The sequence below is a fragment of the Oncorhynchus mykiss genome, chromosome 19 (genome assembly GCF_013265735.2).
Source record: "Oncorhynchus mykiss isolate Arlee chromosome 19, USDA_OmykA_1.1, whole genome shotgun sequence".
Lineage (NCBI taxonomy): Eukaryota > Metazoa > Chordata > Actinopteri > Salmoniformes > Salmonidae > Oncorhynchus > Oncorhynchus mykiss.
The window spans coordinates 38,744,426-38,772,396 of NC_048583.1; the positions used below are offsets into that span (position 1 = coordinate 38,744,426).

The following is a 27,971-nucleotide window of genomic DNA, read 5'->3' on the forward strand; positions in this document are numbered from 1 at the left end:
CGACGAGAAATTATTATATCCATGCAGGACATGCTAGATAAACTAGTAATATCAGTAGTTAACTAGTGATTATGTTAAGATTGATTGTTTTTTATAAGATAAGTTTAATGCTAGCTAGCAATTTACCTTGGCTTCTTGATGCCCTCGCATATCAGGTAGTCAGCCTGCCATGCAGGCTTCTTGTGGAGTGCAATGTAAGGCAGCTGATTAGAGCGTTGGACTAGTAACCGGAAGTTTGCAAAAACGAATCCCCAAGCTGACAAGGTAAAACTCTGTCGTTCTGCCCTTGAACAAGGCAGTTAACCCACCTAGGCATTAATTGAAAAGAAGAATGTGTTCTTAACTGACTTGCCTAGTTAAATAAAGGTGCAAAAAAATAAATTTAACAATAAAGAAAATCGACCAAATCGGTGTCCAAAAATACCGATTTCCGATTGTTATGAAAACTTGACTTCGGCCCTAATTAATTGGCCATTCCGATTAATTGGTCGACCTCTAGCACCTACACTGTGCGCCTACACTGTCCTCTCTAGGTTTCTTCCTAGGTTCCTGTCTTTCTAGGGAGTTTTTCCTAGCCACCGTGCTTCTACATCTGCATTGCTTGCTGTTTTTTTTCTTTTTTCTTCTTCTGTTTTTTCCTTCTTTTTTTTTAACCCCTTTTGTCTCCCTAATTTTGTGGTATCCAATTGTTAGTAATTACTATCTTGTCTCATTGCTACAACTCCCGTACGGGCTCGGGAGAGACGAAGGTCGAAAGCCATCCGTCTTCCGAAACACAACCCAACCAAGCCGCACTACTTCTTAACACAGCACGCATCCAACCCGGAAGCCAGCCACACCAATGTGTTGGAGGAAACACCGTGCACCTGGCGACCTTGGTTAGCGTGCACTGCGCCCGGGCCGCCACAGGAGTCGCTGGTGCGCGATGAGACAAGGATATCTCTACCGGCCAAACCCTCCCTAACCCGGACGACGTTAGGCCAATTGTGCGTCGTCCGGTCGCAGCCGGCTGCGACAGAGCCTGGGCGCAAACCCAGGGTCTCTGGTGGCACAGCTAGCGCTGGAAAGCAGTGCCCTAGACCACTGCACCACCTGGGAGGCCGCTGCTTGGGGTTTTAGGCTGGGTTTCTGTATAGCACTTTGTGACATCTGCTGGTGTACATAGGGCTTTATAAATACATTTGATTGATTGATTAATTGTGCAGTGCCTTGGTTGTTCTTTTCCAGGGGTAAATAAAATAAAACTGTCAATCAAACCCAGGTGGGTGGGCTCCTGTGTCCTCAGTGCTTGGACTCCTGATCATGGCATAGCATACAGTAGCATGGGCAACAGATTTTGAGCTGAGATTAAGTTGTTTGAACAGAGAACCCACCCCTGACACCTTGATCTTTCCCACTGGTGAGATGAAGTGCTATCGGCAGAGCATCACATAAATCCTCATCCTTAGATGGCGGCGGACACATCAATCTCCCAAACAGATCAATAACTCCTGACCACAAGCCACTATGAGGGCTTCATAAGGTGCTCAATACAGTAGCTGCAGTGGAGATACATAAGGTGCAATGACAGGAGGAGTAGTGGGGGTTCGTAAGCTTCCTCATACTAACAACTGGGCCTACCATGGGGAATTCTCATTCAGCATAATCACATTTCTTGGCTAACCAGCGCAACATAGCACACATGTCGACAAGAGCGAGGGCGTTACCTATATTTTCATTAACAACCCAATAAAGTGATTATTGCCTGCCTGCCTGTGCTGTTGATTGATTTTGGCACAAGTGTGCTTCCATGGGGCCTGGGAGAGAGTTCTACAGTATATTGAGTGTGGCTGTCACTTCATGAGAGTCATGGCTATACTAACCGTGCACGTGCGGCAGCACTCCTACCGCTCTAACCTTGAGAAACAGAGATGCTACTTTCAAATCTTCCCAAAAATCTGAAAAGAAATGGACTGTGACACAGAGTCAAAGCAATTCCACGGCGGTTGCCATGATAACAAAACAGCTTTTGTGCATCGCTAACAAACACAACTTTTACTTGACGTCACTCAAGCTTGTAAAAAGAGAGGTCCTCACATGTCAAACAAACAGACCACTAAAATCTAGGTACAGTCCGCAATATGAGTTATAGTTAAAGGAAGAAAGCCCAAAGAGAAAGGAAAGGGAGTGTGGGTCGGAGAGAGGAGTAGAGATAGACAAAGATAAAGAGAGCCCAGCACCAATTCATTACAGTATCTTACACCAGCCACAAGGGGAGAATGACCTGCTATTTCGTAAAGTCTTAAAGTCTTAAGTAGAGCAAAGAGTGCTCAAATCTCTCTGATGCTACAATCCTGCAGAAATCAGACCATTAAATAATCTGAAAACAAGACATCCATTATATCAAGTCTCAAACACATACTAACTTAATCAAATACTCCTTTAATCTCTAGAAATACGTATTATTGACTGAGCAGAAATCCCGCAGCCTTTATTACCTCTGTAGTACACTTCCTGATTGGGAAGCACTACTTTCATGTAGGCAGTGTGACATCCTGGCGACAAGCAACAATGTAGGTTATCCAATACCTGAACACATGCAGCAGCCCTTTTCCAATGAATGTTTGAGGTCGCTCAGGCAGAAATGTTGCCACAGCCAATCACTCAACTCAGGAAGAGAAAGAATACGAGTCTGACCCTTGTGACCTCACAGCAAACCTCCTACAGCTCATGTCGCATCAGTATCGTCTCGTTACTAGCCGGTTGCCTTTGACAGCACAGCATGTCTGATGACTAAGGCCGGTAAGAGTGAGACAATGACCTGAAATATCCTTGTATAATCCTTTTGGTACTGCCACGTTTTGCCGCTAAATCAGCATACAGCCCGGCCTGCCTCAGACGAATTTCAATGGCACTGCAAGGTTGTATTTTTTGTTGAAGAAGTAAGGGCCAAGTGGAATTACCCTCCTGTGATTTGGTAAAAATACAAATAAAGCCTTTATACTATGCTTTTACCTGAAATAGTCATGCTTAGGATAGCATTACATCTCTATGATGAATCTCTCTGTAGCAAATGAACAGTACTAGCATTATATGCAAATAATACAGTACCACTGTTAGCATTATCTGAACTCAAAGCTAACATAAGTTGTTTGAACTTATCTAGTCTATGTAGCCTAGGCTGAGTGCTTTTAAGATGGATGTTCAAGAAATATATGTATTCTATTTTAATTTGTATTCGTTAATTGTGATGCATTTTGGCCCATTTCCTCACATACTAGAGTACACATGCTGAGCCGCATTCTAGGGGTACATAGTAAGCATGGGGATCGACCTTGAATAATAAAATCAACACATTTACTGTCTCATAACGATGTCCCAATAACCCAATTCAACATATATAATATATTGAATGTGTAAACTGCTCTTCCAACCTATGATTAGCTCACAAACTATGTAATTGTATCTGTTACATGACTTGTCTGTTAATTGTCTACTAAACAAGCTATAGCCTCTCTTGCCTTCTTAGCTAAATCTGTGAGTCGCTTGCATTTGCGCATCACATTTTCTAAAGAATGTCATTTCTAGTTCAAAATTGTGTCTTCTCCAAAGACTGTTGATTTTCTATTTGAATAAAATCCTCTTCTTAGTCGGCTGTGTCTTGCACTTCTCCCTGTTTGCTCCTCTATATTTTTCCTTTGCTAATCTATCACAAATGTATTTCACTTTGGGTTAGACCAAAGAAGTGCGTTGGCATCCGTCAGGGATAGTCAAGCGGCTTTAGCTGAGGAGCTTTAACAAAAAGCTAATGGGGTGTGAAGTCTGCAGAGAATTTGACAAAAGTGGGAGAAAAAGGAGTTTCATTAAGTGGGACATCCTCTATGAATGAGCGACGTTCATTTTCATAAAAACAACAACAACAACAAAAAACATTTCTTACCCCTTCAAGCATCAACCGCTTAAAAGGTTACACCCGAACAGTACATTATAAAAAGCTGGGACCTGTTTCTTAAAAAAATAAAAAAGCAAGAACAAAGAGTTTGATGATCAGATTCATGAATTCGATTGGACTGCAATGCAGTCGTTGCAGAAGGGAGGGAACCACAGCGCAGGGATAGCACATGAGGACCGTCTTGAAGGGAATGCAGAACCTCAGACACAATTCAAAGCATTGAAACCCCTGAAGAAAGCTGTAGTCTACTGCTCTTGATAAAGACTACAGCTTGAAATGGAAGGTTAACTGTGCGGAGTCTGCCAATATACTTACAGGAATGTAATAAATACATTGTTTTAGTGGGACCAATAACCTTGACTGTCTGGAGTGCAAAGTATGCTGTCATTTTAGTATAGAATAGTAGTAGTATGATGTGCATACCTGATGGTGGAACGTTGGTGCAAAGAACCTACAATATGATAGTCGAGTGACAGTCAGGTATTACACACAACCTTTATTTAACCAGGTAAGTTAGTAATGACCTGGCAGGGTAGGGGGGTTCTGGTGGGAGAAAGAGAGAGATCCTGCCAACAGATGAGAAGGTAAATATATGTATTTTTTAAAACATGATCACACAGCTCTTAGTTTAACCCAGAAGAGCTGTAATTCGAAGCCACAATCGGAAGTGCTGCCCCTGCATTAGTTTGTAAACTTTGCAACTGGTTCTTGCGAAAATGTAACTGCCACTCAGTTATTTCGTAGTAAGCACCCTCCAAACCAAAAACGAGGGTGTGGTTTTGTGATATGTGATTTAGAAAACATACGGTTGTACAATGTACATTCAGAAACCTTTCTAGATGCAAACATCCAGTGCAGTCCAAATCTCAAGTAGCTTGTCATAAAAAATGCAGTGCTTGCCCCCCAAAAGTATACTGGGTGACAGTGATGTTGCAGGGTGTAAAGTACATGCAATGAAATAGTACTATAGAATATAATCAATTTATATTGTGACCAGTATGACTAATGTTTCGGTGTGGCCTTTCTCAAGGAGAGCCGGTGCCAAATGTCTCCATCAGACAGAGCATAAAACCTCCTCCAGCCTCCCAGTCTCATTCACATTAAAATGCAAAACCGGGGAGAGGCCACAGAGGCACAATCAATGACCCATCCAGGCTGTTAGGCTATCCAATCAGAAGTCCTCTGGACCCGGCTCAGAGAAAACAGCACCTTCCATTTTTGCGAGCAGATTTTGTCAGTAGGAATCCAACCTAATAAACAATTCATAACCTTGGCTCAAGATGACAGCTCATCATTGACTCCGCAAACTCTGTCTACATTTACTTGGCAAATTTCGTATCCCATGTGGAAATGACTTATGTATGAATGCTATGAATGTAAATAATGGAAAATGCTTTGTTCAAGTGCAAGCCTGTGACTTACACTTCATAATTCAATGAAGCCTTTTAACAATAAAGGCCACTTCAGAAGGGATGCTCACCTGTGTAAAGCTCCTGCATGCACTCTACTATCGGATGTCACAAATAACTCAATAGTAGGCTACTCAGTAAAGGGATCCATTTCTTTGGATTAATGGGTTTCAGACAATCAAAAAAAATATGTATTTGAAAAAATATACAAATGTGAAATGTATGGAGGCATTGCCATTGATACTCAATGGCCAGTTGAATGAACTGAAACACAGATACTAAGGGTCTATTCAATCAGATCCGCTTTAGCTGACATCCGCATGGCTGATGTTTTGACGGTGTCGGATGTGGAACTGCATTAGAGCTGTCAAATCCACAAGCAGCTCCTGCCATTATACCTAAAGCAGACATTGCCATTGGCCGCACGGAGTTGCATTAAGAGAAATCCCATGCAGGCTTGTTTACAAGTTCACACACTGGAATGTGAGACATAATCTAGAGCACAATTAGGCTGATAGAAATACTCATTATTTTGTTGAATAGTTGAACAATTTTCAATTTGAGCGTCATTATTATTATTATTCTATATATTGTTTGTAATTTTGCCCCCTTTTTCGTGACATCCAATTGCGATCCAATTACGATCTTGTCTCATCGCTGCAACTCCCCAACGGGCTCGGGAGAGGCGAAGATCGAGTCATAGCGTCCTCTGAAACATGACCCACCTAGCCGTGCTTCTTAACACCTGCTCGCTTAACCCGGAAGCCAGCCGCACCCATGTATCGGAGGAAAAACACTGTTCATCTGACAACCTGAAGTTAGCTTGCAAGAGCCCGGCCCACCACATTTAACGCGAGTGGGAAGGGTGTGGCTTCGTGACAATGATCAAGAGCAGCTGCTCACTGATTTGACAGCTCCAATGCAGTTACACATCTAACATTGGCAAAACAACAGCTATGTGGGTGTCGGATACCGCTGGTTAATGCATATTCTGATTGAATCTAAGCCTAAACTATAATAATTTTCTGCAAAAAGTCTGTTCTTCATAAATGATCAATTGTGTTGAAACGAGATATAATGATCTATTATAGATATATTGATATGTTATTATAGCTATTACTTTGGTATTATCATTATTGAACTGAAAAGGTTCACCAATCAAAAACAAAATGGGTATTTGAGAGGCAATTTTGAATATCATTAGTGTGTTTGAAAGAACTATAGAGTTGAGAATCTTCAGGACCTTACCAATGATGAACATTGGACAAATGTTTAACCTTTTCACATTAGTTACTGTAATGCTCTTGCCTAACCAGATTTTCCTACAGGCATGATTTGCAGACTGCTTGTGTATACTGAAGGTTATGACTCAGTCCTGCTGGTAGAATACTGCTAGCCAGTGTCATGTCCACAGTGCCAAGTCTGACCAGGAGGAAGCTTTGCTGATCAGCCACAGTGACTGACTGACTGACTAGCTGGCAGTGCATGGCAATCCCACCCTGTTACTATCACAAAACACCACATGATCTCCGGTGTGTATAGCATACAACAGTATATGCATGTAGTGTATGTAACAAGCGCCAGCAACACACACATACGTCATATTCAGAGCTACAGTAAAGCCATTCCCGTGACAAGATTTGCAGTATATCATTTAACCTGTGATAAAAAAAAACATAATGGGCTTTCGGAAAGTATTCAGACCTCTTGATTCTTTCCACATTTTGTTACGTTACAGTCGTATTCTAAAATGGATTAAATAATTTTTTCTCCTCATCAATCTACACACAATACCCCATAATGACCAAAAAATACTGTTTTTTAAAAATGTTTGCTAATTTATAAAAATACAAAATTAAGTATCACATTTACATAAGTTTTGAGACCCTGTAGTCAGTACTATGTTGAAGCACCATTGGCAGCAATTACAGCCTGAGTCTTCCTGGGTATGACGCTACAAGCTTGGCACACCTGTATTTGGGGAGTTTCTCCCATTCTTCTCTGCAGATCCTCTCAAGCTCTGTCAGGTTGGATGGGGAGCATCACTGCACAGCTATTTTCAGGTCTCTCCAGAGATGTTCAAACGGGTTCAAGTCCGGGCTCTGGCTGGGTCACCTCCCTGACCAAGGCCCTTCTCCCCTGAATGCTCAATTTGCTCTAGGAAGGGTCTTGGTGGTTCCAAACATCTTCCATTTAAGAATGATGGAGGCCACTGTGTTCTTGGGGACCTTCAATGCTGCAGAAATGTTTTAGTACCCTTCCCCAGATCTGTGCCTTAACACAATCCTGTCTCTGAACTCTACGGACAATTCCTTCGACCTCAGTTTTTGCTCTGACATGCACTACTAACTGTCGGACCTTATACAGAGGTCGACCGATTATGATTTTAACGCCGATACCGATTATTGGAGGACCAAAACCGCCGATGCCGATTAATCGCCAATTTTTTTTTTCATTTATTTGTAATAATGACAATTACAACAATACTGAATGAACACTTTTCTTTTACCTTAATATAATACATCAATAAAATCCATTTAGCCTCAAATAAATAATGAATAATTTGGTTTAAATAATGCAAAAACAAAGTGTTGGAGAAGAAAGTAAAAGTGCAATATGTGCCATGTAAAAAAGCTAACGTTTAAGTTCCTTGCTCAGAACATGAGAACATATGAAAGCTGGTGGTTCCTTTTAACATGAGTCTTCAATATTCCCAGGTAAGAAGTTTTAGGTTGTAGTTATTATAGGAATTATAGGACTATTTCTCTCTATACCATTTGTATTTCATATACCTTTGACTATTGGATGTTCTTATAGGCACATTAGTATTGCCAGTGTAACAGTATAGCTTCCGTCCCTCCCCTCGCCCCTACCTGGGCTCGAACCAGGAACACATCGACAACAGCCACCCTCGAAGCATTGTTACCCATCGCGCCACAAAAGCTACGGCCCTTGCAGAACAAGGGGAACAACTAATCCAAGTCTCAGAGCGAGTGACGTCACCGATTGAAACGCTATTAGCGCACACCCCGCTAACTAGCTAGCCATTTCACATCGGTTACACCAGCCTAATCTCGGAAGTTGATAGGCTTGAAGTCATAAACAGCTCAATGCTTGAAGCATTGCAAAGAGCTGCTGGCAAACGCACGAAAGTGCTGTTTGAATGAACGCTTACGAGCCTGCTGCTGCCTACCATCGCTCAGTCAGACTGCTCTATCAAATATCAAATCATAGACTTAATTATAACATAATAACACACAGAAATACGAGCCTTTGGTCATTGATATGGTCGAATCCGGAAACTATCATTTCAAAACAAAACGTTTATTCTTTCAGTGAAATACGGAACCGTTCCGTATTTTATCTAACGGGTGGCATCCCTATGTCTAAATATTGCTGCTACATTGTACAACCTTCAATGTTATGTCATAATTATGTACAATTCTGGCAAATTAATTACGGTCTTTGTTAGGAATAAATGGACTTCACACAGTTCGCAATGAACCAGGCAGCCCAAACTGCTGCATAAAATAACTGACTGCTTGCACGGAACGCAAGAGAAGTGACACAATTTCCCTAATTATAAGAAATTCATGTTAGCAGGCAATATTAACTAAACATGCAGGTTTAAAAATATACACTTGTGTATTGATTTTAAAGAAAGGCATTGATGTTTATGGTTAGGTTTGGTGCAACGACAGTGCTAAATCATCACCCATTTGGCGTAGTAGGCTGTGATTCAATGAGAAATGAACAGGCACCGCATTGATTATAGCAGGACACGCTAGATAAACTAGTAGTATCAACCATGTGTAGTTAACTATTGATTATGTTAAGATTGATTGTTTTTTATAAGATAAGTTTAATGCTAGCTAGCAACTTACCTTGGCTTCTTGTTGCCCTCGCGAATTCAGGTAGTCAGCCTGCCATGCAGGCTCCTCGTGGAGTGCTATGTAAGGCAGCTGATTAGAGCGTTGGACTAGTAACCGGAAGGTTGCAAAAACGAATTCCCAAATCTGTCGTTCTGCCCCTGAACAAGGCAGTTAACCCACCTAGGCCTTAATTGAAAATAAGAATGTGTTCTTAACTGACTTGCCTAGTTAAATAAAGGTGTAAAAAAATAAATTATTATTATTATTTTTTTTTTTTAATCGGCCAAATCGGTGTCCAAAAATACAGATTTCCGATTGTTGTGAAAACTTGAAATCGGCCCTAATTAATCAGCCTTCCTGATTAATCGGTCGACCTCTAATATAGACAGGTGTGTGCCTTTCCAGATCATGTCCAATCGATTGAATTTACCACAAGTAGACTCCAATCAAGTTGTAGAAACATCACAAGGATGATTCACCTGAGCTCAATTTCAAGTATCATAGCAAAGGGTCTGAATACTTAAATAAGGTATTTCATTTATTTAAAAAAAAAATGTGGCAAAAAAACTTAAAAACCTGTTTTCACTTTGTCATTATGGGGTATTGTGTATAGATTGAGGCGCAAAACATTTAATTTAATCAATTTTAGAATAAGGCTGAAACTGTGGAAAAAGTCAAGGGGTCTGAATACTTTCCGAATGCACTGTATATATGCATGCATGTAACCAGTGGCGACCCGTCACTCAGGACAGTTGCAGAGACCCACCTGTTTTGAGCCGCACATTGTTTGTACAAAAAAAAAAGATGATTATTATAATTATTACAATTTAAAATATTTATGTTTTGGGGGAGGGGGGTTGCCTGTTTTGCTTGATATTTTGGCATTAATACATGTCACATATCAGCTTGCAAACAATGTAAAAAATAAAAATATATAATTGAGTTAATAAAGCCTCCATACAAACATGGTCTCTTTTTTGCTTTCTTGAGTAAGGCAGCTCCAAAATGCAGGTGTTTCAGCCTAGATCAGTGTTTTCTGTTTATGGTGGGGCAGCTAGCGGAAAATACGGCGCATAGGGGTTGGTAATGTTCGCTAGTTACACCGTGATTGGCTCAGTGTCCTGTCACTCATGGGGAGAGCTGGAAAATTCAAGCCCCTTGGATGCTGCCATAGAATTACATTAGAAGTGCCAATCCAAAAAGGCTCAAGGTCATTGGCCACAGATAAAACTACGTCAAATCACTTTATACCTACAGTAGCGTTGATTGGACTGATCATGTCAATATCATACTATCTTAGCTAGCAGTCATCATCATGAATCAAGTCGACAATCTACTGGCACATCCTTTTTGATCCTTGTCATTGAAGAGTAATAATGAAGAGAAATTATAGATAAAACGTATCGGTGCTCATCGGCCATTGGACATTACACAACAAGTTGGAAATCGCAAATTCAACAATGAGTGGTTTGGAAGGGATCAGTGGCTAACTGCAAGCATTGCAAAGCAATCACTAGCCTGCTATTCAGTGGAATGGGATTGTGGTCCTAATTCTCTGTTTAAGGTTCTCTTTTCCAAGCTTAAAATGATAAACATTCAACATTGGCCATGCTGTCAATCCAGCATGATTTCTGCCGCGCTCAAAACAACTGTTGACTCAGAACTGGAAAATCTTATGTTTATGACAACTGGGAAAAACGAGCTCCAAATGGGAAAATACGTTTTGAACTGTCATCCAACTTGGAATTGTAAGTCGGGAACTCTAGCCTCTTTCTAGAGCTACGACCTGAAGATCACTGACATCATCATGATTCAACCTTGTTTTTTTCCGAGTTCCCAGATGTTTTGAAAGCACCATAACTCTAGAGAATGCCAGACTTTAATGACAAAGTTTGATGACAAAATATGCCCATGAAGGCCCGCCGCGCCATCTTCCTGTTCAAGTGAGCACAGCACAACAAGGTGAGTGTCACGCCCTGACCATAGAGAGCCTTTTTATTCTCTATTTTGGTTAGGTCGGGGTGTGACTAGGGTGGGTAATCTAGGTTGTTTTATTTCTATGTTGGCCTGGTATGGTTCCCAATCAGAGGCAGCTGTTTAGCGTAGTCTCTGATTGGGGATCATATTTAGGCAGCCATTTCCCCACTGGGTATTTGTGGGATCTTGTTTATGTGTAGTTGCCTGTGAGCACTCCCTAGCTGCACGTGTGGTTTGCTCTTTATATATATTTTTTGCATTGCACAAATAAAAAGATGTGGAACCCATATCAAGCTGCGCCTTCGTCCGAATGTTATTACGACGATCGTGATAGAAGATCCCCACCCACCAGGTGTCATGCCCTGACCTGAGATATCTGTTTTCTTTATATATTGGTTAGGTCAGGGTGTGACTAGGGTGGATACGCTAGTTTTTGTATTGTCTAGGGGTTTTGTATTGTCTAGGGTTTTGTAGGTCTAGGTATTTGTATGTTTATGGTGGCCTGATATGGTTCCCAATCAGAGGCAGCTGTTTATCGTTGTCTCTGATTGGTGATCATATTTAGGTAGCCATTTCCCTTTGGTGTTTGTTGGGTTCATGTCTATGTGTAGTTGCCTGTCAGCACTCATTTGTATAGCTTCAAGTGTTGTTTTGTTATTTTGGTTAGTTTATTCAGTGTTCATTCTTATGAATAAAGAATGTACGCATACCACGCTGCGCCTTGGTCCGATTCATACAACGAACGTGACAGAAGAACCCACCATAAAAGGACCAAGCAGCATGTTCAGGAGGAGAAGACATCATGGACATGGGACGAGATTTTGGACGGTAAAGGATCCTTGACGTGGGAGGAAATATTGGCAGGAAAGGATTTTGTATTGTCTAGAGTTTTTGTATGTCTAGGGTTTTGTATGTCTAGGTTTATGGTGGCCTGATATAGTTCCCAATCAGAGGCAGCTGTTTATCGTTGTCTCTGATTGGGGATCATATTTAGGTAGCCATTTCCCTTTTGTGTTTGTTGGGTTCTTGGCTATGTGTAGTTGCTCGTCAGCACTCATTTGTATAGCTTCACGTGTCGTTTTGTTATTTTGGTTAGTTTGTTCAGTGTTCATTCTTATAAATAAAGAATGTACGCATACCATGCTGCGCCTTGGTCTGATTCATATGACAAACGTGACACCAGGACCAAGCAGTGTGCCTAGGAGGAGAAGGTATCCTCGACTTGGGAGGAGATCTTGGATGGGAAGGGATCCTGGACTTGAGAGGAAATCCTGGCAGGACAGGATCACCTTCCTTGGCAGCAGACGCAAGGAAAGGGAGGACGGCGCCGACGCCGGGGTTCGAGGCCACAACAGAAGCCCAAAGGACAGCTCCCCCCCAAAAATTGCGGGTGGGCACGCGGGGTGGTCGGCGGGGCCGAGGAGAGAGTCAGAGACCACCTGGGAGGAGATAGAGAGGTGGTAGGTCGACGCAAGGAGAGTACCAGAGCCCGCCTGGGATTCGTTGGAACAGTGTGAGGAGGGATACCGGAGAATGGAGTTGGCTAGGAATATGGCGTTTGGAGGAACGTGTCCCCCCGGGTGCTACCTGTGCCGGCTCCATGCACTAGGCCTCCAGTGCGCCTCCCCAGTCCGGTACGTCTTGTGCCTGCTCCTCGCACTTGCCCTGAAGAGTGTGTCACCAGTCCGCTACCACCTGTGCCGGCTCCACGCACTAGGCCTCCAGTGCGCCTCCCCAGTCCGGTACGTCCTGTGCCTGCTCCTCGCACGCACCCTGAAGTTCGTGTCACCAGTCCAGAGCTTCTGGCGACGGTCCCCATTCCAGAGCTTCCGGCGACGGTTCACAGTCCGGAACCTTCTGCGACACAACGGTCCACGGTCCGGAACCTCCCTCGACGGTCCACGGTCCGGAACCTCCCGCGACGGGCCACGGTCCGCAACTTCCCGCGACGGTCCACGGTCCGGGAACCTCCCGCGACGGTCCACGGTCCGGGAACCTCCCGCGACGGTCCACGGTCCGGGAAGCTCCCGCGACGGTCCACGGTACGGGAACCTCCCGCGACGGTCCACGGTCCGGGAACCTCCCGCGACGTTCCACGGTCCGGGAACCTCGAGCGACGGTCCACGTTCCGGAACCTCCAGCGAGGGTCAACGTTCCGGAGCTTCCAGGCAAGGCGTCCAGTCCCGCTCCATGGCAGGAGCCCTCCTCTGCGCCGGTGCCCAGTCCAGGCACGGCGTCCACTCCAGCTCCAAGGCCAGAGCCTTCCTCTGCGCCGATGCCTAGTCCAGGCACGGTGTCCAGTCCTGCTCCAAGGCAGGAGCCTCCCTATGCGCCGGTGTCCAGACCGGGTACGATGTCCAGTCCAGGTCCATGGCCAGAGCCTCCCTCTGTGCCAGTACCCAGTCCAGGTACGGTGTCCAGTCCAGCTCCATGGCCAGAGCCTTCCTCTGCGCCGGTGCCCAGTCCAGGCCCGGCGTCCAGTCCAGCTCCAAGGCCAGAGTCTTCCTCTGCATCGGGGTCCAGTCCGGCACGACGTCCAGTCCCACTCCATGGAAGGAGCCTTCCTCTGGGCCAATGCCCAGTCCAGGCACGGCGACGAAACCCGCTCCAAGGCCGGAGCCCTCCTCTGCGCCGATGCCTAGTCCAGGCACGGTGTCCAGTCCTGCTCCAAGGCAGGAGCCTCCCTATGCGCCGGTGTCCAGACCAGACACGGCGTCCAGTCCTGCTCCACGACAGGAGCCTCCCTCTGCGCCAGTACCCAGTCCGGGTACGGTGTCCAGTCCAGCTCCATGGCCAGAGCCTTCCTCTGCGCCGGTGCCCAGTCCAGGCCCGGCGTCCAGTCCAGCTCCAAGGCCAGAGTCTTCCTCTGCATCGGGGTCCAGTCCGGCACGACTTCCAGTCCCGCTCCATGGAAGGAGCCTTCCTCTGGGCCAATGCCCAGTCCAGGCACGGCGTCCAGACCCGCTCCAAGGCCGGAGCCTTCCTCTACGCCGGTGCCCGATCCAGGCACGGCGTCCAGTCCTGCTCCATGGCAGGAGCCTTCCTCTGCGCCAATGTTCAGTCCAGGCACGGCGTCCAGTCCCGCTCCAAGGCCGGAGCCTTCCTCTGCGCCTTTTCACTAATAAAAAGATGTGGAACCCATATCAAGCTGCGCCTTGGTCCGAATGTTATTACGACGATCGTGACAGTGAGTTAAAAAATGTATTGTATGCTGCTGCATAAATGATGTAATATGCCAGGGAGATAGTATTACTTCCTTAGCTACAGTATACATACGGGTATGTTGTGTAATAAGCTGTTAGTAGCCCATGTGCCTCATCCTAATAACTTGGTCTATGTTTCCCTCTTAATTTGGCCTGTTCTGATTTGGTGGTACACATGTAGCCTATAACCTGTTTTAGAGAAATGTTATCATTGAATATTGTAAGAGATTTCATTGTCTGCATATATGCCCCCTTTATTTATCCTTCGGTTCTGACTTGGTGTATAGGGAGAACACTAAGAACGGTCCATGTTCTGAATTCTGTCGCTGTACATTTCAAAAGTGCTGAACAAATAGTTATATTGACTATGTCCGTCCTAGCTAGCTCATTATTGTCTTAATCTAAATTACGGATTACCTCTTATCCGCTTGTCGTCCCCTTATGCCATAGTTTGTATACTCAATTGTCTGTAGAAACCACATTTGTTTAAGCAAGTCAGCTATGTTTTTTTAAGTCAGTAAATGAGGCTAAATTAACTGTTTTGCTGCCAGACAAGGCTCCGCTGATAGCCAGGTGTAGCAGTGGTAATGTGTTGGGACTGCTGTTGAGATTCTGCTGTTGGGACAGCTTTGTGTCGTTCCTAAGAGTTTGTGGGCACCGTTGTGCAAAGCTGTCATCAAGGCAAAGGGTGGCTACTTACAAGAATCTAAAATAGAAAATATATATTGATTTGTTTAACACTCTTTTGGTTACTACATGATTCTATGTGTTATTTCATAGTTTTGATGTCTTCACTATTATTCTACAATGTAGAAAATAGTTTTAAAAAACCCTGGAATGAGCAGGTGTGTCCAAACTTTTGACTGGTACTGTATATAGACTGCGTGTACAAAACATTAAGGACACCTGCTCTTTCCATGACATAGACTGACCAGGTGAATCTAGGTGAAAGCTATGATCCCTTATTGATGTCACTTGTTAAATCCACTTCAATTAGTGTAGATGAAGGGGAGGAGACAGGTTAAAGAAGGACTTTTAAGCCTTGAGACAATCGAGACATGGATTGTGTAACTGTGTCCTTCAGAAGGTGAATTGGCAGTAGGTGCCGTGGGGCAGCATACACAAAGTTTTCAATACTCCTTATTCTTGTAACATTCCTATTTGTTGTAAATATATATTTTTTTATCTGCTTACACAAGTTGGTTTTGTGAGCATGCCTGCTCATTTGTACATTTATAAGAAAACACTCAGCCAGACACCTTCCAACATTTAAAAAATGTTTGCAACATTTTCTTAGAACATCACTCTATATCCAGTTGTCATGCAATTTTCCGGCGGTTTTAAGACACTCGGAGCCATTTTAAGAATATTCCCATGACATTCCCAGAAATTGTTGTAGACATATCTTTGCAGACCACATTTCGACCATCAAAATGGGAATGCAAAAGCTCCCAGAGCAATATTATTGTAAAGACGGTAGTTTTAGGTAATATCATGAAAACCTTGAACTTTATCCGACATTCCATAAACACCACTGAGCAGAAACAAGTATTTTCTTCCTTTCCATGCAAGCATACACACACACACACACACACTTTACACTCATGCCTGCTGTTACTATTTTTTATTTTGTTTTTTACATATGTAAGACCAGTTGAACCAAGCATGAATTCATTTGTATCCATCACTGGCACCCTGACAATGCTGCTGCATTCATATGCACACACTAAGTGCCCAAATTCAGCATCACAATTTGTCTCTACTGGGCCTCCTTGTTGAGTCACTGACAACGTTATGTAATTACTGCATTGAGGCCAAACCAGCAAACATGCACAATATATCAGTCTCCTCCTAGTCACTTTATCCTCTGTCAGAGTGTGTACTGTATAGAAGACAGCTCACAGTTATGTAGGTACACACGTGTGTAGAATAGCTAAATTGGAAAAATCGATGTGCAGCACCAATGCTCACTCTCTTTATATATATCGGTAATTATCTGTATTTACTGGTTCTGACACCACAGGGAAGTTAATGCATATGGATGGATTTGACACATTGCGGTAGCTCTCCTTGCTGCTGAAATGCAGTGAACCATTTTGGTCAACGTGAAAACGTTAGGCCTATACTAGTGGCCAAACAAGGGCAAATACAAAATTACAAGGATTTCTCATTACATCTAGAAGACAGCGGCATGGAAGCCGCACATCTGCAGACATTAGAAAATGACCCAAGCGGTTATCATGTGTTCTGCGTTATCATATTACTAGGCCTATCTAACATGTGTTGCACGAGGCACATCTCTCCCTTACAAAAAAACATTAGGTAGGCTACTTACCATGTTGACTTCAGAAACCATGTCGATACTTGCGATATCTATGCTCATTCCAACGTCCACAGGGGCACCTTTAAATCGCAAGTAGAACACAGGTATCAGTGGCATTTCAATCAGACAGCTCGCCGACACGACAAATTAATCTAAATGCGACTTGTTATTAGTCATTAGCCAGCATTGGGTAGACTTCACCCGAAAAAAGGAGTTTACCTCCAAAATCAGGCCTCAGACGAATGTCATACCCCTTAAGCAGTTTGTCCACGGTCGCTTTCACAAATGACATGTTGCTAGGCTCGTTGGCGCTAAAGGGAAAATATATGGTATTGATTCAGAATCTTAATCAAAAAATGCAGAGTAAGGGACTGGCAAGACAGGCAGAAACAAGACATCACACCCGTGGGATCTCACCTTTGAGCGCCGCAGACCATGGCGACCATAAGGAAAAGACAAAAAATCTCCCAGCGTCCGCGGTCCAAAGCCGTCCACATCACTAACTTTGATCAGAGAGATAGATGACTTTGAGCGAAGATTTCAGAAATGCAACTTTGTCACAGGCTGCCCAATTATTCCAAGACAACGCATGCGCGTCGTTTTACCAACATTCAAATTGTATTTGCACAAAAACACGCTATTTCGTAAAAAAATCGGCGACTTCGATAGAAAAACGGTATTCGCGTTTCACCTGAGCTGTCGATGCTGGCACAAGAAGGGGTCGCCGGGATGCATGCAGTAGCTGAACCGTATCAATATGCTAGGCAGATCCCATCACCTCCGGCTAATTCGAGCATTTCAGCAGACACAGCAGTGTCCGGAGCAGATTTGCATCAAGCAGGTATCCCTGTGTTGGTCGGTTGAAGATCTTAAAATAATAAGCATTGAACGCGGCTCTCCATTCACCTTTAGTCAGCCCTATGTGGGGCATCGTGCAAAACAAGCACGTCTGAGGAGCTGCGCAATTTCTGAGGTGTACCTGTACGCCCGAGCTCACTCGTAGCGCATTCCATTCGCCACTCGTCACGGGCTAGAGCCCAAGTTATTTTTATTTTTTTAAACCCAGAAAACGCATTACAAATCGCAACGCACCAATAATTATTTAATGAGAGAAGGATGAGCTATTGGAGCTGCATGACGTGCTACAGGACTATGCTACAGAATGTATAAGAATAAATGTTCTGCTATTTCTAGTGATGATATTGACAGACTTCTGACTAATTTGCCAAATGAAACGAATTATCATTTTACTAGTCACCTTGTGCTAGACCACATGATTATTTCAAGTTAAATCATGGGGGGGGGGGGGGGGCGGGGGGGGGGGCTGCAAATACCATGTGCCAGAAGTATCAGTTCTGTGAATCAATTGGTGGAAAAATGCATTTGACTTATCCTTGGTCTTCATACTGGTTTAGCTCTCAGGTTGTCTCCAAGGACCAATACGTGGCCATGTAGTATGGGTTTGGTGATGCATCACAGGACAGAACTGTTTAAAGATTCATGGCTTCTGTTGGGTAAAATGGTTCAGCATCAGTTGAAGCCTACTTGATAGGGAGTGAGAAGCAGTGGTGGATTGGCCATCTGGACCATTTTATAGGTGGGTGGGTGGACAGGCTGAAAGACAAAAATACATATACAGTACCAGTCAAAGGTTTGGACACACCTCCTCATTCAAGGGTTTTTCTTTATTTACTATTTTCTACATTGTAGAATAATAGCGAAGACATCAAAACTATTAAATAACACATATGGAATCATGTAGGAAACTAAAAAAGTGTTTAAACAAATCAAAATATACAGTGCCTTGCGAAAGTATTCGGCCCCCTTGAACTTTGCAACCTTTTGCCACATTTCAGGCTTCAAACATAAAGATATAAAACTGTATTTTTTTGTGAAGAATCAACAACAAGTGGGACACAATCATGAAGTGGAATGACATTTATTGGATATTTCAAACTTTTTTAACAAATCAAAAACTGAAAAATTGGGCGTGCAAAATTATTCAGCCCCTTTACTTTCAGTGCAGCAAACTCTCTCCAGAAGTTCAGTGAGGATATCTGAATGATCCAATGTTGACCTAAATGACTAATGATGATAAATACAATCCACCTGTGTGTAATCAAGTCTCCGTATAAATGCACCTGCACTGTGATAGTCTCAGAGGTCCGTTAAAAGCACAGAGAGCATCATGAAGAACAAGGAACACACCAGGCAGGTCCGAGATACTGTTGTGAAGAAGATTAAAGCCAGATTTGGATACAAAAAGATTTCCCAAGTTTTAAACATCCCAAGGAGCACTGTGCAAGCGATAATATTGAAATGGAAGGAGTATCAGACCACTGCAAATCTACCAAGACCTGGCCGTCCCTCTAAACTTTCAGCTCATACAAGGAGAAGACTGATCAGAGATGCAGCCAAGAGGCCCATGATCACTCTGGATGAACTGCAGAGATCTACAGCTGAGGTGGGAGACTCTGTCCATAGGACAACAATCAGTCGTATATTGCACAAATCTGGCCTTTATGGAAGAGTGGCAAGAAGAAAGCCATTTCTTAAAGATATCCATAAAAAGTGTTGTTTAAAGTTTGCCACAAGCCACCTGGGAGACACACCAAACATGTGGAAGAAGGTGCTCTGGTCAGATGAAACCAAAATTGAACTTTTTGGCAACAATGCAAAACGTTATGTTTGGCGTAAAAGCAACACAGCTCACACCATCCCCACTGTCAAACATGGTGGTGGCAGCATCATGGTTTGGGCTTGCTTTTCTTCAGCAGGGACAGGGAAGATGGTTCAAATTGATGGGAAGATGGATGGAGAAAATACAGGACCATTCTGGAAGAAAACCTGATGGAGTCTGCAAAAGACCTGAGACTGGGACGGAGATTTGTCTTCCAACAAGACAATGATCCAAAACATAAAGCAAAATCTACAATGGAATGGTTCAATAATAAACATATCCAGGTGTTAGAATGGCCAAGTCAAAGTCCAGACCTGAATCCAATCGAGAATCTGTGGAAAGAACTGAAAACTGCTGTTCACAAATGCTCTCCATCCAACCTCACTGAGCTCGAGCTGTTTTGCAAGGAGGAATGGGAAAAAAATTCAGTCTCTCGATGTGCAAAACTGATAGAGACATACCCCAAGCGACTTACAGCTGTAATCGCAGCAAAAGGTGGCGCTACAAAGTATTAACTTAAGGGGGCTGAATAATTTTGCACGCCCAATTTTTCAGTTTTTGATTTGTTAAAAAAGTTTGAAATATCCAATAAATGTCGTTCCACTTCATGATTGTGTCCCACTTGTTGTTGATTCTTCACAAAAAAACACAGTTTTATATCTGTATGTTTGAAGCCTGAAATGTGGCAAAAGGTCACAAAGTTCAAGGGGGCCGAATACTTTCGCAAAGCACTGTATTTAAGATTTTAGATTCTTCAAAGTAGCCACTTTTTGCCTTGACGACAGCTTTGCACACACTTGGCATTCTCTCAATCAGCTTCACCTGGAATGCTTTTCCAACACACTTGAAGGAGTTCCCACATATGCTGACCACTTGTTGCCTGCTTTTCCTTCACTCTGCGATCCAACTCATCCCAAACCATCTCAACTAGGTTGAGGACGGGTGATTGTGGAGGCCAGGTCATCTGATGCAGCACTCCTTCACTCTCCTTGGTTAAATAGCCCTTACACAGCCTGGAGGTGTGTTGGGTCATTGTCCTGTTGAAAAACAAATTATAGTCCCACTAAGCGCAAATGACATGGGATGGCATATCGCTACAAAATGCTGTTGTAGCCATGCTGGTTAAGTGTGCCTTGATTTCTAAATAAATCACTGACAGTGTAACGAGCAAAGCACCATAAGACCAGACCAAAGGACAGATTTCCACCGGTCTAATGTCCATTGCTCGTATTTCTTGGCCCACGCAAGTCTACTCTTCTTATTGGTGTCCTTTAGTAGTGATTTCTTTGCAGCAATTTGACCATGAAGGCCTGATTCACGCATCCTCCTCTGAACAGTTGATGTTGAGATGTTGAGATGTGTCTGTTTCTTGAACTATGTGAAGCATTTATTTGTGCTGCAATTTCTTAGGCTGGTAACTCTATTGAACTTATCCTCTGCAGTAGAGGTAACTCTGGGTCTTCCTTTCCTGTAGTGGTTCTCATGAGAGCCAGTTTCATCATAGTGCTTGATAGTTTTTGTGATTGCACTTGAAGAAACTTTCAAAGTTCTTGAAATTTTCCAGATTGTCTGACCTTCATGTCTTAAATAATGATTGATTGCCGTTTCTCTTTGCTTATTCGAGCTGTTCTTACCATAATATGGACTTGGTCTTTTACCAAATAGGGCTCTTCTGTATACCACTCCTACCTTGTCACAACTCAACTGATTGGCTCAGACACATTAAGAAGGAAAGAAATTCCACAAATGTACTTTTAAAAAGGCACACATGTTAATTGAAATGCATTCCAGGTGACTACCTCATGAAGCTGGTTTAGATAATGCCAAGAGGATGCAAAGCTGTCATCAAGCCAAAGGGTGGCTACTTACAAGAATCTCAAATAGAAAAAAATATTTTGATTTGTTTAACACTTATTTGGTTACTACATTATTTCATATGTGTTATTGCATAGTTTTGATGTCTTCACTTTTATTTTACAGTGTAGAAAATAGTACAAATAAATAAAAACCCTGGAATGAGTAGGTGTGTCCAAACTTTTGACTGGTACTGTATTTATTTTCGGGGGAAAAAGAGAGTGATGCAGCCCATTGGCCTGTTAAAATGTTTTTACCTGTGTGGTACAGCAGAAGTGGGCCGGTGTAGCTGAAATGCCAGAGTCTAATTTTGTTCCCAGTCCGCCACTATATCCAGTTTTAAAAAGTCACTAACCATTTTCTAATTTCCTAGACATGTGATAATGAGTAATACCCATAAGTGTGAACAGTCTCATGCCTGCAAACCAGGGTTGTCAATTCCTCTTATTGGACACCAACTGGATCCCCCCTAAAGGCATATCCCTGAAGCCTACATTCTTTGTGTGGCTCTCAAATGAAAATGAACTGAAATAAGAACTTAGATGATAATTATTCATGGTGTAGACTGCCTTAGACCTTGCAAGGACTGTATGGGTGTCTAGAGTGGAAAGTAATGGATTCGGTTTTATGTTTCGAACAATAAATGTACAATACAATTACACAAGGTTAGAATGATGATGGTACTGGGTACTCCAATAGGCGATCAGGGTAAACTCAGCAAAAAAGAAATGTACACTCACTGTCAACTGCGTTTATTTTCAGCAAACTTAACATGTGTAAATATTTGTATGAACATAAGATTCAACAACTGAGACTTAAACTCAACAAGTTCCACAGACATGTAACTAACAGAAATTTAATAATGTGTCCCTGAACAAAGGGGGGGGGGGGGGGGTCAAAATCAAAAGTAACAGTCAGTATCTGGTGTGGCCACCACCTGCATGAAGTACTGCAATGCATCTCCTCCTTATGGACTGCACCAGATTTGCCCATTCTTGCTGTGAGATGTTACCCCACTCTTCCACCAAGGCACCTGCAAGTTCCTGGACATTTCTGGGTGGAATGGCCCTAGCTCTCACCCTCCGATCCCAAAGTTCCCAGACGTGCAGGAAATAATGCACAGAAAGAGCAGTATAGCTGGTGGCATTGTCATGCTGGAGGGTCATGTCAGGATGAGCCTGCAGGAAGGGTACCACATGAGGGTGGTGTTGTCTTCCCTGTAATGCACAGTGTTGAGATTGCCTGCAATGACAACAAGCTCAGTCCGATGATGCTGTGACACACCACCCCAGACCATGACGGACCGTCCACCTCCAAATCAATCCCGCTCCAGAGTACAGGCCTCGGTGTAACGCTCATTCCTGACAACGCAAATCCGACCATCACCCCAGGTGAGACAAAATCGCGACTCGTCAGTGAGGAGCACTTTTTGACAGTCCTGTCTGGTCCAGCGACGGTGGGTTTGTGCCCATAGGCGACGTTGTTGCCGGTGATGTCTGATGAGGACCTGCCTACAACAGGCCTACAAGCCCTCAGTCCAGCCTCTCTCAGCCTATTGCAGACAGTCTGAGCACTGATGGAGAGATTTTGCGATCCTGGTGTAACTCTGGCAGTTGTTGTTGCCATCCTGTACCTGTCCCGCAGCTGTGATGTTCGGATGTACCGATCCTGTGTAGGTGTTGTTACACATGGTCTGCCACTGCGAGGACGGTCAACTGTCCGTCCCTGTCTCCCTGTAGCGCTGTCTTAGGTGTCTCACAGTACGGACATTGCAATTTATTGCCCTGGCCAAATCTGCAGTCTTCATGCCTCCTTGCAGCATGCCTAAGGCACGTTCACGCAGATGAGCAGGGACCCTGGGCATCTTTCTTATGGTGTTTTTCAGAGTCAGCAGAAAGGCCTCTTTAGTGTCCTAAGTTTTCATAACTGTGACCTTAATTTCATACCGTCTGTAAGCTGTTAGTGTCTTAACGACCGTTCCACAGGTGCATGTTCATTAATTGTTAATGGTTCATTGAACAAGCATGGGAAACAGTGTTTAAACCCTTTACAATGAAGATCTGTGAAGTTATTTTGATTTTTACGAATGATCTTTGAAAGACAGGGTCTTCAAAAAGGAACATTTATTTTTTTGCTGAGTTTAGTTACCTGTGCTAGTTAGTGTTCATAGTTGCTTCTCATTGCCTGGATAGGAACTGTCTATGGTTCTGAAAACCTTACGGTTCCTTTCAGTGGTCCTGAAAAGACAGCCAATCGGGGACACATCTTCACTCACACCTACTGCTGACTAATTTCTGTTTATCTGCACTGGAGGAAGACTGGTTTGGAGCTGTCCATAGCACTGACCGTGAAAAGTTTATGGCCCCTAGTGGTACTGAAAGGATAGCTACCATGGTCACACTCCTTCCACCACAGGTAGTGCTCCTGATTGTTTGCTGTTCATATGCACTGAATGAAGTCTGGTTAGGTGCTGAAAAATGTATGGCCCCTTGTGGTGCTGAAAGGACAGCTGCCATGCTGCATGTATGTTATGGGCCACACACCTTCACCAACACCCAGTGCTTTAGACTCTGCATCTCATTTCATTTGAATCATTTGATATAGTTTCAGTTCATGTTTGTTTTTAAACCTTGAGATTTGGTTGGTAGGTCAACTAGATGCTCCTAGACATTTTGTAATAGTCATGTTCCATTTACTTCATTATGTCTTCTTGTGATAAAAGTAAATGATGCACCATGCAAGCTTATATTTCTAACAGTTGCCTTGCAATGTATCTCTATGATAATGTGATAGTCAATAAGAAACAAAATAGAAAAAAACAAGGTGGTATTATGTTCCTTTATTGTTCTGTTCTTCTCATCTCAGACTGTCCGTTGATTTGATTGTGAGTCACCTTCATGTTTGTACTATTGTAGTCAATACACCAAAGGTACAGAACAGCAATCAGGGGCCACAACACAACAATGCTGTATATTCAACCCTAGTGCTGCTATTATGTTGCCATGTCTAGCTTTCCTTCCCTTCTACTGCTACTGTAGTCTACCTGGCCCCCTTCCCCCTTCCCCTCCTAGGCAGGCAGAGGTGTTGCCCATGTGACTTCTGGCACCAGCTGCCTCTTTTCCCACTTTTACCCTCCATCCTCCTCTTACTCCTCCCCTCTTTCTGTCCCCCCCCCCCCCCCCCCCCCCCCCCCCAACTCAACCCCCAGAGGATGGCATCTGCTCTCCCCTGCCCTTGGTGGTGCGTTAGATAACAATTTGGAAGAATGTCGGTAACTGTTCGTATCACACTGAAAATGGACCAAGAAGAGTGTATAATGGACATGCTGTTCATATCTAGTTTCAAGTTGTTTATGTCACATGCACAAGTACAGTGAAATGCCTTTCTTTCCCAACTATGCATGAATCAATATCAGTTGTACTATATAAAAATAAAAATAAAGTAAAGTAGAACACACGAGAAAGTAAGTAAGATATATTTATGTATTATTATTTAACCTTTATTTAACTAGGCAAGTCAGTTAAGAACAAATTCTTATTTTACAATGAAGGCCTACCCCGGCCAAACCCTCCCCTAACCCGGACGACGCTGGGCCAGTTGTACACCGCCCTATGGGACTCCCGATCATGGTCGGTTGTGATGCAGCCCAGGATCAAACTAGGGTCTAGTGATGCCTCTAGCACTGAGATACAGTGCCTTAGACCAGTGTGCCACCCAAAATGTATACAGGGTCAGTTCCAGAGTCAGTACCAAAGCCATATTTACAATGCGCAGGGATATTGGAGTGGGAGTGTTAGATATGTATAGGGGTAATGAATAAATAACTAAGACTAAGCTAAGACTGTCTACAAGCCACCGTTACATCTTTATGTCCTTGGGTTGTCCCTCTCTGCAGCCTTTCACCATGTCAAATTATAATGAAAACTGACCTAATTGTTTTTTTCATTGTTGTTTTTCCATTGCTGCTCTTATGGGAAGCACCACGTCTCCAGTTGTAACATAAGATGGATACCATGTTTTTGTGCTGCTACCATGTTGTGTTGCTACCATGTTGTTGTCATGTTGTGTTGCTTACATGCTGTGTTGTCATGCTGCCTTATGTTGTTGTCTTAGGGGTCTCTTTATGTAGTGTTGTGTCTCTCTTGTTGTGATGTGTGTTTTGTACTATATTTATTTTGTATTTATTTTTTTAAATCCCAGGCCCCCGTCCCCGCAGGAGGTATTTTGCCTTTTGGCAGGCCGTCATTGTAAATAAGAATTTGTTCTTAACTGGCTTGCCTAGTTAAATAAAGGTTAAATACAAATACAAATACAAATAGAAGGAATTTACATCCCCAGACTAATCCATTTCTTCTAGAATGGATGTGTACAAGATTAAAAGTCGTGCACCATTCACTAGCTTTCTGCAGTTGATGATGTATTTTCCCTGGGATGCGCTGATGATGTGCATTATTTGCTCAGCTAGGTTTCCTCTCTGTGCTAAGTGTCATCACAACAGCTGCAGAGAAGACCAATGTGCACATTGTTGACAGGGCTCATTCATAATGGCTGTTGTCAGTGCCACAGTAGCTGACTTCTATCTTTTCACCAAGTATACTCTGCAGAGAGAGACACCATACAAATGAATTATCTTATTCCTGTGTTTGTCAGATCACTCTCAAACTTCCAAACAGACTTACCGCAAGTTAATGGTGACATAAAGTGACATATACTGAACGTACAATACATGCTGATATGTTTACTCTGTCATGGGGATACATATATAACTGCTGTTTCCAATGACTAAATACCTTTGGGCCATTGCAGCCAGTGTGACTGTAAGTTTCTCACCAAGTTGTCATGAAAAAAAACCCTGAATATGAATTACTGTAAATCTGAATCAGAATCTGCTCTGATGTGTTTTCAGTGTGTATACTGTATGGGAACTAACCAATGCGAAGACTTAGCCACCCTAGGCAAAAGTGCTGCATAAGTGAATACATGCAGTATAATGAATGAATGAATGAATGCATCATGAGTCATACACTTGGCTACAAAGGTCACATGTTCACAATGTCTAATTACTGTAGTTAATAAGTAACATATACAATTAGTGAACTAGGTCATTCACTAGGTCAGAACTAAGTCAGACACCTGCTCATCGAACATCTCATTCCAAAATCATGGGCATTAATATGGAGTTGGCCCTCCCTTTGCTGCTATAACAGCCTCCACTCTCTGGGAAGGCTTTCTACCAGATTTTGGAACATTGCTGCAGGGACTTCCATTCAGCCATAAGAGCATTAGTGAGGTTGGGCACTGATGTTGGACGATTAGGCCTGGCTCACAGTCGGCGTTCCAATTCATCCCAAAGGTGTTCGATGGGGTTGAGCTGAGGGCTTTGTGCAGCCTGTCAAGTTCTTCCACACCGATCTTGTCATACCATTTCTGTATGGACCTTGCTTTGTGCACGGGGGCATTGTAATGCTGAAACAGGAGGCTTTCCCCAAAACTGTTGCCACAAAGTTGGAAGCAAAGAATTGTCTAGAATGTCATTGTATGCTATAGCATTAAGATTTCCCTTCAATGGAAATAAGGGGCCTAGCCTGAACCTTGAAAAACAGCCCCAGATCATTATTCCTCCTCCGCCAAAATTTTAAGTTGGCACTATGCTTTGGGACAGGTTGCGTTCTCCTGGCATCCTCCATCCCCAGATTAGTCCGTCGGATTGCCAGATGGTGAAGCGTGATTCATCACTCCAGAGAACGTGTTTCCACTGCTCCAGAGTCCAATGGCGGCGAGATTTACACCACTCCAGCCAACGCTTGGCATTGCGCATGGTGAACTTAGGCTTGTGTGCAGCTGCTTGGCCATGGAAATACATTTCATGAAGCTCCCGACGAACAGTTCTTGTGCTGATGTTGCTTTCTGAGGCAGTTTGGAACTGGGTAGTGAGTTTTGAAACCAAGGACAGACAATTTTTATGCGCTACGCACCTCAGCCCTCAGCGGCCCCATTCTGGGGGCTTGTGTGGCATACCACTTCGAGGCTGAGCCATTGTTGCTCCTAGACGTTACCACTTCATAATAACAGCACTTACAGTTGACCGGGGCAGCTCTAGCAGGGCATAAATATGACGAACTGACTTGTTGGAAAGGTGGCATCCTATGGCGGCGCCACGTTGATAGTCACTGAGCTACTCAGTAAAGCTATTCTACTGCCAGTGTTTGTCTATGTTTATTGCATGGCTGCATGCTCGATTTTATACACCTGTCAGTAACAGGTGTGGCTGAAATAGCCAAATCCACTAATTTGAAGGGGTGTCCATGTAACCGATGTGAAATGGCTAGCTAGTTAGCGGTGGTGCGCGCTAATAGCGTTTCAATTGGTGACGTTACTCGCTCTGAGGCCTTGAAGTAGTTGTTTTCCTTGCTCTGCAAGAGCCATGACTTTTGTGGCACGATGGGTTACGATACTTTGAGGGTGGCTGTTTGGCTGTTGTCAACGTGTGCTGGTTCGGGGCGAGGAGAGAGAAGAAAGCAAAACTGTGAGATTGATGCTGTTGACCCGGATCACTGGTTGCTGCGGAAAAGGAGGAGCTCAAAAGGGGGGTGAGTGTAACCGATGTGAAATTCTATTGGTGACGTTACTCGCTCTGAGGCCTTGAAGTAGTTGTTCCCCTTGCTCTGCAAGAGTTGCAGCTTTTGTGGAGCAATGGGTAACGATACAGTTGTTGATGTGTG

The 27,971-nt window shown here is 43.5% G+C and overlaps 1 protein-coding gene across 1 annotated transcript in view; it reads right to left on the minus strand.

The window, feature by feature from the left end:
- Positions 1-17,735, minus strand: part of LOC110497787 (gamma-aminobutyric acid receptor subunit beta-1) — a 52,943-nt gene extending 35,208 nt beyond the window's left edge. The window contains exons 1-3 of the mRNA XM_021574150.2: positions 17,133-17,735; positions 16,935-17,026; positions 16,728-16,795 (exon numbers count right to left, since the gene is read on the minus strand). Coding sequence (XP_021429825.1) covers positions 16,728-16,795; positions 16,935-17,026; positions 17,133-17,212 — 240 coding nt within the window. The 5' untranslated portion in view covers positions 17,213-17,735. The remainder of the gene's footprint in view (positions 1-16,727; positions 16,796-16,934; positions 17,027-17,132) is intronic.
- Positions 17,736-27,971: the final 10,236 nt, after the last annotated feature.